This window comes from Netta rufina (assembly GCF_964035555.1).
Source record: "Netta rufina genome assembly, chromosome: 6".
Lineage (NCBI taxonomy): Eukaryota > Metazoa > Chordata > Aves > Anseriformes > Anatidae > Netta > Netta rufina.
This window is the reverse complement of record NC_140129.1, coordinates 26,430,739-26,444,197: the sequence shown is the minus strand read 5'-3', so window position 1 is coordinate 26,444,197 and position 13,459 is coordinate 26,430,739. Positions and strand designations below refer to the sequence as shown.

Sequence of the window (13,459 nt, the reverse complement as noted above, 5' to 3'; positions counted from 1 at the left end):
TACCCCAAGACTTTGGCTTTGTGGTTTGGGGTCTAAAAGCTGTTCATTGGTGTGACCATGTTTTGCTCTGAATCCCTCAAAAGTTGTCTCATTTATGTAACCAGATACGCAAAACTTCAGGTCACACAGACCCTCAAGGGACAAGGCAGAAAGAGCACATGGAACATCATTCACTAGAAGGGGGCTATCAGGATCACTAGAGGATCCCATCACAAAACTTCTCCAAACTAAGCCATTAACTTAACTTCTAAGGAAGCAGCCCAAATTGCTATGGACCCAAATCCTTGTAGGACAGCCAGCACAGACCAGGCACTGCCTACCCCTAAGGAAATGAGAGGAGACAGCAAAAGAGAGGTAGAGAAAATGCTGCTAGAATTAGGAGAAAATGAAAGCAATAGGGAATTTCACACTGAGACCCTAGTACACCTGGGACTGACTTTCAAGGAGTATAGTAAAGCCGAGCACAAAGTGCAATACACACCAGCAGTTAACATCACACAGATTCAGTCACTCACCTGGGCTGAGGCCCAGCACTGCTGCCCCTGCAGCCACCTAGGAATGGAGGGCATCTGGGTTTACCAAGCCTGGTCTCCTGACCTGGTGCAGGGAGAGCTCTATCTCCATATCAGCAAGGCTGACCTCAGCACAGACCAACCTGATTTAACCTAAACTAACCTGAATTAGATATCCCAAGGGCACCTGCCAGCTTGTTTGCAATCACAAGGGATTTCCAGCCCTGGCTTCCTTCCAAGACCTTCCCAAAAAGTCACGTGTGTCAAGTGTAGGGAGAGAAGTGTCATTCTTAACTAAGGTCCATCATTTTCTTCCCCAAAACTTACTAACAAGAGGCTTCCCTGCCCTCAGCCCACTTGGTACCTGCTGATGGTGACAGGCAAGTGTGCTGAGAAGGGATATGACTCAGACTTGGGGGTTCAGAGCAATGCTGCGATGGGGTTTAGTGTCCTTGTACCAAAATGTCCTGTTAATTTTTTACTTAATTGTCCATCCTGGCTCCAGCTATAAATCTCCACAAAAAGAATCAAGTTAAAAATTGTCTTATGCATAGGGACACTCCCTGAATAGACACTGCAGGCAACACGTGTACTGTCACAATGGATCTGTATATTTAAGTCAATTATTAACTCAGTGATGCACATGAGTGCAGTGATAAACATGATGGAGTTTAAGGTCTTGCCATTCTTCCTGTGCTTACTGAGTGTTAAATAAGATTTTTATTTTTTTTTAATGCATGCCTTTTATATTTATTATGTCTTATTCCACACCTGAGCTCTTCTCCATACATATCCCCATATTCATTCAAACAGGATGGGTGGCAACCGGTCATAACTTTATCACGAGTCTGCTCATTTGGGGTTATCTGAGTTCTGCAATGCTGCTGTGTCATGGGGATTTCATTTTAAAAGCCTGTTTAAAAGGGCCCCTGATGGCCATTCCCTTCTGCCGATGGACCCTTCCCACAGGCCCTTGTGGACCTGGCAATTGGGCTAACTCTCCTCTATAGCCACTGAGCCCTGATGAACACAGAATTTGCTAAGGGACTTGTTCTCAGTTTGGGCTCCTTGTCTTTGCACCACTTGGGCTCATCGGCTTTGCATTTAACTGTGTTTTTAAGGACTTCTTCACTGACAGAGAAAAGAGGCATCACCTGTGGGTGTGGGAGCCTGAAAGGTAATGTATTAATGCTACTTGGTGGTGTTTGAAGGAGAGGAAAAAAAACGTTTCATTGCTTAAAGTGGGGGTTTCCAGGAATTAAAAGGGTTGTTTTCTCAAGTGCTTTGCTTATGTAGCTGTCCAGTATGTGACCATTATCATAAGAATTAGATCAAATCTTCAACTGTTGTATCAAGAATTGGAAAGTGGGAAAAAAAAAAAAAAATTGCATCACACACGTAGGACATAGCAGGATCCTGCTGAGCTGTGTGTGCTGGGCAGGACCACACTGGTTCCCCTCCCTCGGACTCCATGCAGCTCCCTGTGGCTTCTGCTCTGCAGGATGGGCATTGTGCTGCCTCAGAAACAACACAGGAGGATCAATGCTCTTTTTTTCTCACAGGTTGCTTGCTGAGTCATTTCTGGCAAATGAATTCTGAAGTGAGTCAACAGCTTGTTGCCACTTTGTCCTTGTGGTGTTAAAAGTGATTCACGCTGGGGTTTAGGTGGAAGCTAAGTTGCTTCCTTGCCATGCTGACTGTCAGCTAATGGTGACTACCAACTAATTGCTTGAATTTGCCTTGGAAAACCTTGGAGACCACTACTGGGGTTATATAAAACAGGAATAGAACACCCCAGCCCTGCTCCTACTGCTGCAATAACATGCATGTCCCCCCATGTGAACTCCCCATCATGGACAGTCTTCAAGGTCAAGCCAGACAGTTATCCACCATGAACATTGATAGACAACGCCATGATAATTTGGGGGCACATTTGCTACCATCATGGAGCAGAACAGCTACTCTGTCATGACTTTCTTTGCATGAGCAAGGACATCCTTAACCCAGCAGCTGCCTTAACCCACTCTCCAAACAATCCTGGAATAGATCAAGCAGTTACTTGTTTGGGGGAAGATGGGAGTAAAGAAGCAGCATCCAAAACAGTTTGTTGACTGATGATTTAAAATGTGCCCAAAGACAAACCTCTGTGGAACAATCCCACCACCCATCTTCAGCCATCATTTAATGCTGGTATTATGAAGTGGCCTGTGTTGTCCATAGGGAGACACTGTGTCCTCCAGAAACCCGTAAGAAGGGCCTAACTGGAAGGCTTGGGTTCCCTATGTCCAAGCACCCAAGCTAAGCTGAGGAGGCTAGTAACATAATAACTCTTTGTTACCAAACCTGTGGAGTTAATTTGCTCATTTAAACAGCTGCAGAGTAAGGTGTCCTCCTGAGCAGGCTGTCGGTAGGTTGTGCTGCTAAGCAAGGTGCTCAGGAGGGGGACACGTGTTTTTGATCAGTGACAGAGAAGTGTGCATATTTATTTGGCAACAGGTATGCCTCTTCTGCAAGTATGGCAGGGGTCAGCAGAGCCAGGAGGCCAAAGCTTTTTAAAAAGCAAGGCAGAATGCCTTTTCCTTTCCCCACTGGTTAACTTCAGCAGTAACCAAATTTATCCCCATGTTCTCACTTGGGCTTTCAGGCCACACGTGTGAGAGTACACAAATATGGCTGCCTCAGGAAACAAAAGTTGTGGCCACATAGGCCCCACCATGAAATGAGGTAAATATGTTGGAAACAGGAAACTGTGGGCGGTTCTGGAATAATTTTTTGCCCGGGACAATGTTCTTTGTCCTCAGGACAGCTGTGCCAGAGCATGCACTTGGCTTAATGTATGCAGTCTCCATGCTTTCACACTGAGCTTTCCTTCCCTGGGTTGCTGCAGCCACGCAGCCTCAGCCACTCTTTTCTTCCTGCAGAAAGTCACACGCTCGTTTTTCACTCAACTTTTCCCTGATTTTCCTCCCACGGGTTAAACTATTAAGTGATGTCATGGAGATCTTAATTCCCAAAGTGCTGCCAACCTTCCAGAAATGCTTCCTTCTGGGAGATGCTAAGCTTTGATAACACTTTCATGAAGAAATTCCTCCTGGTGTTGCATTTGCTCGAGGCCATCTTACATGTTTCTAGCACCTCTCTTCTCTAAAGCATAGTCATCATTTCACAGAATTTTCACCCTTGGAAAATGATTTCTCAGTCACTAATATTCTTTCTTCCAGCTGTGTTATACTTGCTTAGAACTTGTTATCAGTGAAATCACAATTGAGGCATTTCTAAGCTGCAAAATGGATAGAAGCACTGTTTGCAACAGGATTTTAGGATTAAGAATATATTGCAAAAGAAATTTTTTAGAAAGTGTATATATAAATAATATAAATATTCACAATAAGCAGCCCTTTTAACATGTCTACAGACATCCTCAGAGGAAAATGGAGGGATCGGGGCCCTGTGCCTCTACACCCACAGTGGTAAACAAGCAGATGCCAGTTTAAAAGTCCCAGTGTAAAGACACAGGTGAACTGGCACCTGGGGGGACCTTATCCAGGGTGGTGGTATACCATCTTTTATTGCTTCATTTTGCTTTATTTAAAACATTTTTTTTGTAGTTGTCCTTACTCAACAGACCCCCAAGTAGATTTTACTTTCTGCTATAACTTACCTGCATAGTGTAATATCGAGTATCATTCCCACTTATACCTGAGTCACATCACCACTCTCCATGATATGGAAGAAGAGACTTGGTGGGGTTCTTTGGTTGTGATTTTGTGTGTGAGTGATAGCCAGGACAGACACTACAGCCTGTCCTGCTTCCCTAGGCTCATTGTAGCACTTGGCACCTCAGTTCCTTCCTGAAACAGGGGAGGTTGGTGCATCCCAAAGCCCGAATCCCATCCCAAACCCCTGGCCATGCTTCTCTGGGGAGCTGAGCAGCCTTTTTTCATCAGAAATGCTAGTTTGACCAATGTGGGACAACTATTCTTTGCTGTAATATACTAAATAAATCATTGCAGGGTCAAATCTTTCCTTTCAAAGTAGCATTCAGCTTCTTTCACCAAATGAGCATGAGGGAAGGTATTTTCCTACCTGCTCCATAATTGTGACTAATCCTTTTCACTGAAAGACTGCATTGTTTCATAAATTGGAAAACTAATTCTGAAATGTTTGCTTGCTGTTGAAGATTTATATGAGATTATGCCACAGCTTTGGCTCAGCAGCTCGTGTTAGCCCTTGGCTCTCCTCACTCACGACCAGCTATTTTCAGCTCCTGTCCAGCCATAAACACGGCTGCTGCTGACTTCTGAGTGCGTTCCCAAGGAGATCTTTTCCTTATAAGCTGTATTGCTGTCTGTACCACAGTAATTAAAATGTGCAGCATTACCTCTTTCTCTGCCATTAAAGTCCCTTTATCAGGCAATTCTAGATAATCTTCTGACCATTTTTGCATTTAGCAATGCCTGCCAGCACATGGGTTAAGCTTACAGTAGAGGGACGATTTTGCATGGAGCTCAGTTGGAAGCACCCATGCCAGCAGCTGGTGTGTGCAATCGTCAGGTGCACCTCACGTGGGGTGTCAGGGAGGGATTCACCTCTGTAGTCCCACCATCCCTGGGGATGGCTCCTGCAGGGGATAGCCCTCCTGAAAAATACTCATCCACCTGCCTCTAGAACCATTGTCTTTGCTGTTACACTTCACATATGAACTTACATTACACAGAGGCACATGCTACATTTTCTAGTTTTGTGATTCAAATATTCCAGCAAAATAAAGGAGCCAAAATTTCTCTTGAAGTCAAGAAGCACCCTGATGTGGTAGAATATCCATTCCCTCTCCTTTAACTTAATGGCAAGTTTGGCTGCTGGAAGGTAACATTTTCCAGGTGGGCTCCATCTACTCCAAGTGGAGACAGCAGACATCTATCTCCATCTCTTGAACGTGTGTATTATTAGAGCTATGCCTTGCCCTTAGAGGATGCTGAAATGCTTTCACCCAAACCTCTGGGAATGTCCAGACCTCACTGCCTCTTCTCCGGCATATCTAACAGCTACTGAATAGCACAGAGCATTGCTATCAAGAAGGACATTTTGCTCATCTTTCCTGTCACCAAACACCAGTCTCTGAAATACCTGTGTCCTCTGCTTAGCAAGCCCACAGCCAGCTGCTACCTAACCTAGTTTGTGTTCTCTCTGTTGCTGCTTCAGTAAGAATTAGGCACTTCTCCCCATGCCCGGACTCAGATTAAATGTGATCTGCTCTCTGCATTGTGTTGCTGAGAAATGAATTCAGTCCCAATGAGAAGAGAATGGCTGCAGGACATTTGGCTGTTGCTGACATTCTCGCACCAGCACTTTGCAAACTGCACTCCCGCTGATTCTGAGAGGGCACTCAGCACCTTACAGCTGCCGATGCACGGCTCTCCTGCAGCCATCCATGCCGAGCAATGCAGAGATGAAACACACACGTCTTACAAACAGGTTTATTTGCATTTTGACTGGAGCACAGATTCTAGATACAGATTTCTTCTGCACAACAGTACAATAGCCAGTGCAAAATATGCTTCTTTTTTTTTTAATTCATGTACAAAAAAACGAACAAACAAAAAGACAAAAAGTGTGGCAGTATTTACTCACAACTGGTACGCCTCAGCCTCCAATCTACCCACCTCCACTCACCCTCGCCCATCACGCCAACTTCAGGGTCAGCATCGCCCATCTCGAATGGCTGCATTGTCAGTGAAGAGAGGTAACTCCCATAGCCCTTTGAAAGATAAACGCTCACCCCAAGCAAACTGGGAAAACAGCAGGCTACTTAAGAAAAAGTTAGGCACACCAGCTGCTTACCAACACATCCCCCCACAGGGAGCAGAATAATTTTGAGGGAATGGCCAAAAAAAAGAAAAAAAAGTACAAATCGGAAATGCACAAAAAGCTAGGCACCAGCTTAACCCCTTTTTTAAAGAGAGACAAGGATGTTAGCATACACCTCCAGTCTGCCTTCTGCTATTCACCTGCAGTAGCTATGATCAACACCAAACACACACTCCCCACTTTGAGTACCCTGTGCTGTCAAGCAGATTATAATCTTAAGAAAATATCTGTACTACTACCATAAAGTAAAACCATTTAATAATTGGAGGAGAAAGACAAGCTACAGTCTGAATACAAGTATTTCTCTGAGAACAGTCAAAAACAAAAACAGAGACAAAAAAAACCTGTCCCAGTCATCTACCAGATGATTGCTAGAATTACAGCCAATGCTTAAGCAATACAACATCAAGCTAGGAAAGTCACCGTATGGCTGTTCAGCTTAGGAAGTAGCTTTGACTAATTTACAAAGCTTTGAGCTATCTATTTCTCTTTAACTTATTTTCAGAAGCCGCACTATAGAGCTGCAGTGCTAATGCAAGAATATACTTGTCTTCACCAAGGCCTGGAATTTATATTGCAGAAGTTCATCAAATTTACATCACTCCAAGTGGACCATCTCCAAATCACCTAGAGCTGCTATTATGGACTTTTACATTTCTGCTCAAGGAATGACTGGGTTTCAAAGCTTGACCAACAAGAGTTCTTTACATTGAAATGCAATTAAACAAAGCAGAGTACCAATTAAAGCCAAAAGGACACAAGTACTCAGCACATATATGTGTTGATACAGTACAGTATGTATGTGTATATATATATATATGCATAAATATGTTTATGTTACATTACAAGGAGAGTGCCATTCAGGACTTCTCAACTGCAATAATCCTTTTACCACCTGCAATTCCTGAAAGTTCTGTCCATTAAATTTCACACCAAGACAATTAAGAATTTCAGTGTTTTCCAGATTGGATTATTATTTAGATTTTAGCCAATTAACCAAGCAGGGTGCTGAAAGAACAGGAGCATTAATTTTACAAACACCAGTCCTGCCACCTCAGGCACATGGCACAGGTTTCTATCACCAAATTATTTGTGCCTTTCCTCCCCTGCCCTGAGGTGACATACAATGGGCATTTCATTGTCATAGTCATACTAACTGATCTGTATCAATTTACTTAGTTTTCAGAGAAAATGTAACAATCAATGAAATAATTCCAAGGAGCCAGTATGGATCTGATAAGAACCCAGGCTTGGGCTTTGCAGCCCTGCTTGGAGTCATACTGCTTTTAATCATGTAACAATTCTCCTGCCATTTCATCCCCAGCAAGCCCACTTTTACTTGTAGGTTCTATGCACAATGACAGTTTGGGGTACCACACTACTTAAGTAAGGCTTAGTTAAGACTCCTAAAACCCAGAGCTGATAAAGGTCTGTCCTAAAAATTTAACATGCAGAGATAAAAAAAAAAAAAAGTCTAATTTAAATTACTTTGACAAGAAGGTTTCATTTGTTACTTAAAAAAAAAATAATAATAGGGAAAAAAAAGACATAAAATGTAACAGGCACTTAAGAGCAGTGTAAAAAAAGATCCTTCTGGGACATTCACATGGGGGGCGGGGGAGCTACTTACTTCCCTTGCCTTTAGTCCGTCTAGAACTTAGACATCTAGCCCAGATTACTCATTTGTGCTTGGAGAATGAAAAGCTTCTTCTGGAGGCTGTCAGATTTTCAAATAGGGTGAATGGGTTTCTCCAGGGACACCAGACCCTCTGTAATCACAGGGACAGCCTAAGCCATCAGGCAATCACCTACCACTTACACAGGTGAGACAAGCCACTCATCTGAAGTAAAGCCCTAACATCTGAAGGCTTCACCTGGTTTCTGTACGGACAAACTCACCATCTTCACTAGGCCAAGGGGCTGCTTTTGTGCTTTGGGAGGCAGAGAGGGAGGTTTGTCTGCAGCCCAGTCTCACACTAACATTGCTCTGACCAGTGCCACCACAAGCACTCCTCAGCCACAACGGTTCACGGTCAGTTTGCCCACATACAACAACCTGTTGGTTACACAGCATCATGCAAAACAGGGGCAAAGGGTGCAATGTGTTTTTTGAACACCCAGAGACAAGTGGAAGTAACTCATCATTCATCCAGACACCCAACTAGCTGGTGTCTAGATGTCCATGGGTACGTATGCTACTTCAGCATGAGCCTCCAAATTTCTGTTGGGACTACAGAGGTTCAACAAGGACTAGAACTACTTTGTCAAGTAGGTGTTAGCCTTACATACACATTACAGTTATACAGCTCAACAAACAAGCTAACATAGATAAAAACTGTAGAGCCCACCTAGTAGAACAATATTTATAATCTACATGATTGTTTACTCTGGTATACCTTCTTACAACATAGAAAGAAGAGCAAGATATACTGTCAGATTCATCCTTATATCAATATAAAATTACTCAATTTTTAAAATCTAAATATAACAAAGCCCTAACAGAGTTATTTTTGTTCAAAATTAATCAAGCAAGTGTTACAGAAATAGCATTAGGACTTCTGCATATACTTCTTTATGGGCAAGATTTGTTTCTAAAATAACCAAGAACAAGTTATACTTTGTAAAAATAAGCACATGGTTCTTAGTCCTTAACCACGACAGCAAAGCTGCCTCTATCCTTCCTTTGCAGTGCTGTGTTTATCTATTGCTGTGCCCCCTGAATTGCAGGGCTATCACGTGTGAGTGGATCAGGTACTGACTACACTCTATCTGGCAACCCCAATTTAAATCCCTCTCATCAAGCCAGATCCACCTCTCTCAGTTGCATGACAACAGCAGCAATGCCAGATAAGCAGTACCGGGCCAATATTACAAAATTACATGAAAAAGCGTAGCCAATGTACATCTTCCAAAGCATCTTCTACAACAGAAACCAGACAGCCAGCAGCTCCTGGCACACAGTGGCATGTAGGCCCCACCTATTCACAAACATTTTGGAAGGTAACTATAGCTGTGAGGCCACAACTGGGGCCAGGGGACTCCCCACTGCCCCCTGACACAGGCCGCAGAGCCAGGGGGTGACACAGCTGCCTCTCAGACAGAATAAACCTCTGCGACATCATTCAGCCTAGGCCAATAACCTTAACTTCTGTCATTGATGTACTTAGTTTTCCTCAGAGTGCAGCGACACAAAAGGGACACGAGGGAAACACGGATGTAGCTCAGCAGTGCCTGCAGTACTTGGTGGCAAGTAGCTGCAGGAGGAAGTGAAGCTTGTCCTCCCATCTTTTGGGGAGTTTTGAGCTGAGAGGGTGGCTGCAGGGAAGGAGCCTGCCTTCCACCATGACATGCCTCGGGGCTTACAAAGTTCCTAAGTGCCACAAAGGGCAGCAAGAACAACTCAGTCTGGGTGTGAGAACAGCATGGTTCAGCTGGAAACAACATTCAAAGATCATCAGGTCCGAGTTCCTGACCACTTCAAGGCTAACCAAAAGTTAAAGCGTATTAGTGAGGGCATTGTCCAAAAGTCTTTTGAACACTGACAGGCATGGGGCATCAACTACATCTATAGGAAGCCTGGTTCCAGTGTTTGACCAGAAATAAAGGTTTTGGTCAGTCACAAGCTCTCCTTCAGTGGCACTTTCACTTCAAGGCATGGTCAAGTTTCATGCGGCCTCATCTTCCTCAGAAAGATGGCATTTCCCATCTTCCAAAAAGGCATTTCTTCCCCCAAAGCTACTCCCAGCCTCTCTGTTTGGCACCACCTCACTCCAAGAGGCTAATCACAACTTTTCTCACCTACACAACCTGATCCTCAACCAAGCAGCCTCAAGCTCCTTCACTTCACAGGGTGGAAACTGCCATGTCCCAAACCCTGAAAGTCTCTTTTGGATAACTGCTATGATTCATGGAGCATCCGGGACAGCCAGTTGTGCAAGATCATGCCTAAGTATGCAATGTTAGTCAATTAGATGAGTTGGCTGCAGGTTTTCCCATTGTAACACAGTTTTTCTATTCTAGTATTATTTTTGGTTTAAAAAAAAATGGTGGGTGCTTTTTTTTTTTCTTTTTTTTTTTGTTGCTTTTCTTTTGGTAGCGGGGGGTTTGCACAAAAGTTCATGCTTTTAGTGGAAAAAAATGCTTTTCTCTGTACTTTGCTCTTTATTTCTGTTGGGAAAACTTGAAGCACATCGTTTTTGTCAGAAAAATTATCAGTCCACGTCTGTCCGAATTCCTCCGGTGTCAGCTGGGAGCTCTAATTCACGTTCTGCACATCCCCCTTTCCCAGAAGGCTGGGCTCCTGGGCACCCCTCCAGCCTTCATGACGCACTCCCCCTTTGACTAACCCGCGGTAAGTGCACCATGGGATCTGACATCCAGCCAAGGAGCTCGGCCCCAGGGGAGACATGGCGCACAAGGCACTTTAATGGTAATTTCTGAGGTCTGCGACAGTAGCTAAAACTGATGCTGCTTTAAGGGTCAAATGGATTTAATTAAACGTTTCCATTCCAAAACGCTAGAACGTTTTATTCAGCGTTTTCCAACTGACAATTTCTCTTTTTTTTTTTTTTTTTTTGAAAATTTCCATTCCAGGAAAATGTTGGTATTTCAGCTTTCTGTCTTAATTCAGGGAGAAATGAAATGTTCAAGCAGAAGAATTTGATGCTAGATAGCCATTCAGTTTGGGAGACAGCCTCATTAATTAGCTGCCAAAATCATCCATCCATGCAAGAAGGGTGTGATCCAGTTTGCCTTTGACATCAGCGAAAACCACTTTTTCAGCTTCATGGAGCCTGGATGGCATCCCAAGAGACCAGGGGAGGGGTGTGGGGGTTAACTGTAGTTGAGGCTATTTGAAACAGGAGTCCAGAGTGAAACAGCAAGAATATAAGAAGCAGCAACTAAGATGATCCATTACCTGGGCTCAATCTAAACTCAGTTTTACTTACTTTAATGATTTTCGCCTGCTGTTACTCACCAAGATCATAAAACCTAATTCCCAGTTACAGTAAAGACAGCAGTTAATTAACACTTTATAGAGTAGAATAAATCTGCAATATGAATTTGTCATGAGCTCTATGGCTTTCAATGTTTAAAACATTTCCTCCGAAAACCCTCTTATACTCTATGCAAGGAGACTACTCTAAAGCTAAAGATACAATACAGTACTGAACTGCTTGCTTCAGGTTGCCTGTCCTCCCTTGAACCCTGCAAAAATTGTTCTGTTGGATAAGCATTAAAGAAGCTCTGTCAGGTCAGACTAAGGTCTTGGGACTTCAAGCACATCTACAAATGGGAAGCAGCTAATTGCAGGCTTCCAGGGTTGACACTGTGGATGGGGACTGGGCACCAAATCCATCGTCTGCGTTGCTCAATCTGCTCCTGGATTTAGCCCTAAGCCCTCCACCTCAAAGAGTAAAAGAGGAGCCACAGGGAGCCTATGTCCATCAGCAATGGGGTGTGTGTTGAAAGCAAGAAACACTCAGAACTGTAAATAAAACAATTCATCCAACCATGAGGGGTCTAGAGAATTGGTTTTTGTTTATCTTTCATTTCCCTTTAGTACAAGGCAGATGTTTCTAAGCAGTAAGCAGAAACCTCAACAATTTTTAAGACTGGAGAGGAAGGGAGGAAGGAAGAAACATGTACAAGCTTTGAGGATGTTCTTAACTCCAGCTTCAAAGAAAAAAATGTATATCTGTAAAAGCAAGTTTTTCTTTAAGCTGTTTGGTAATTCTGAGTTCATAGGAGCATTTTATCCAGAAGGTTCTTCATGTTTCCAGTCTAGGTTGTAGCAATCTCAGTGAGGCACTAAACGTTAGGCTGTTAAAGTCTTTCTGTGCAGCACGGTCATTTTAAAATGATGTGGTAGCCATCATTGCTTTCAGCTGTAATAAAGAAACGCAAAACATTTTTTCATTGCTTTTAGAAAACAACACAAACAAACAACTCCAGGCTTTCTTAGGTAGTTTTCACTAGTTTGCACTCGTGTTCCACAACCCATTCATGACAATCAGATGTCAAAACATTTACAGAAAGATACAACATTGTAACCTTTTATCATTTTACCAGAAGGCCTTCTGCTCATTTATGTCAGTGGTATTTGAGTAATTATTTAAGTTTTATAACAGTGTAACAGAAGAAAACACAGATCAATCAGTAATTTGATGCATCTTCTTGACTTACATCAAATTGGATTAGTTTCCTCTTCGGGATACCAGCACTGAGTTTGTGATAAAGTTTAGTCCCATTGAAAGGAGAAAAATATCTTTAGAAACATGTAGTAGGAGCAGCAATGCTTACCTTTTAATGTGCTGATAACAAAACAAGATTCATCTTGGAAGTTCTGCACCATCTGAAGGGTAGAAGAAAAAAGCCAACACAAAATGTTTTTAGCAATTTAATTCAAGATTCTTTCAGTGTCAGTATTGCCTTTAAAGAAAAGTTATCAAATTCTGGTGTCTAGTCCTACATAGTTCTCAGTAACCCTGCCCATAGATCATTAAAAGTATATGAATGATTAATTAGGGTTCTTACAGCTACTAATGTGCTTAAGAGAAACTTACACTGAAGTGCTTGCCTGGAACTGATCTGGCTTGTTCAGCATTTTACCCATCCTCTTTGCAACTCTCGATCCTACAAGTTCTTACAACACTCTAGCTACCTGATTACAGATTATGCTCTTAATTGACTTGAATGGCACTATTCCATTTTAGGCTGGATAAACACAGACCCTCTCCTAAAATCTAGAAATAGTAATACACACACATATCCACGTATTATACACACACATTCAGCAGAACCATGAAGCTCAGCTGCTTTTATATTAGCATCTGGGATAATACGTAGAGATGGTCAGCCCTGAGGAATGAACGCCTTGTTGAATAAAGGAATGTTGCTAACAATGTCATTTCAGAAGTGTCCACCTGGTTATTTTGACCAGAGAGTACTAGAGATGCTGTGCATGCATCTACATTTACCCATTTGTACTGTGTTGAAGCACAGGCATTTTAATGAAACTGCTAAGAGACGAGGCAGATCATGGTAAGATTAGTATCTAAAGCTATCTGAGTTATTGG

At 42.8% G+C, this 13,459-nt stretch overlaps 1 protein-coding gene across 1 annotated transcript in view; it reads right to left on the bottom strand.

The window, feature by feature from the left end:
• Positions 1 to 12,230: 12,230 nt before the first annotated feature.
• TFCP2L1 (transcription factor CP2 like 1) overlaps positions 12,231 to 13,459 on the bottom strand; it is a gene marked incomplete at both ends in the record, with an annotated part of 31,377 nt that continues 30,148 nt past the window's right edge. The window contains 2 exons of the mRNA XM_084289181.1: positions 12,231 to 12,268; positions 12,684 to 12,735. Of these exons, the coding sequence (XP_084145307.1) occupies positions 12,231 to 12,268; positions 12,684 to 12,735 (90 nt within the window). The remainder of the gene's footprint in view (positions 12,269 to 12,683; positions 12,736 to 13,459) is intronic.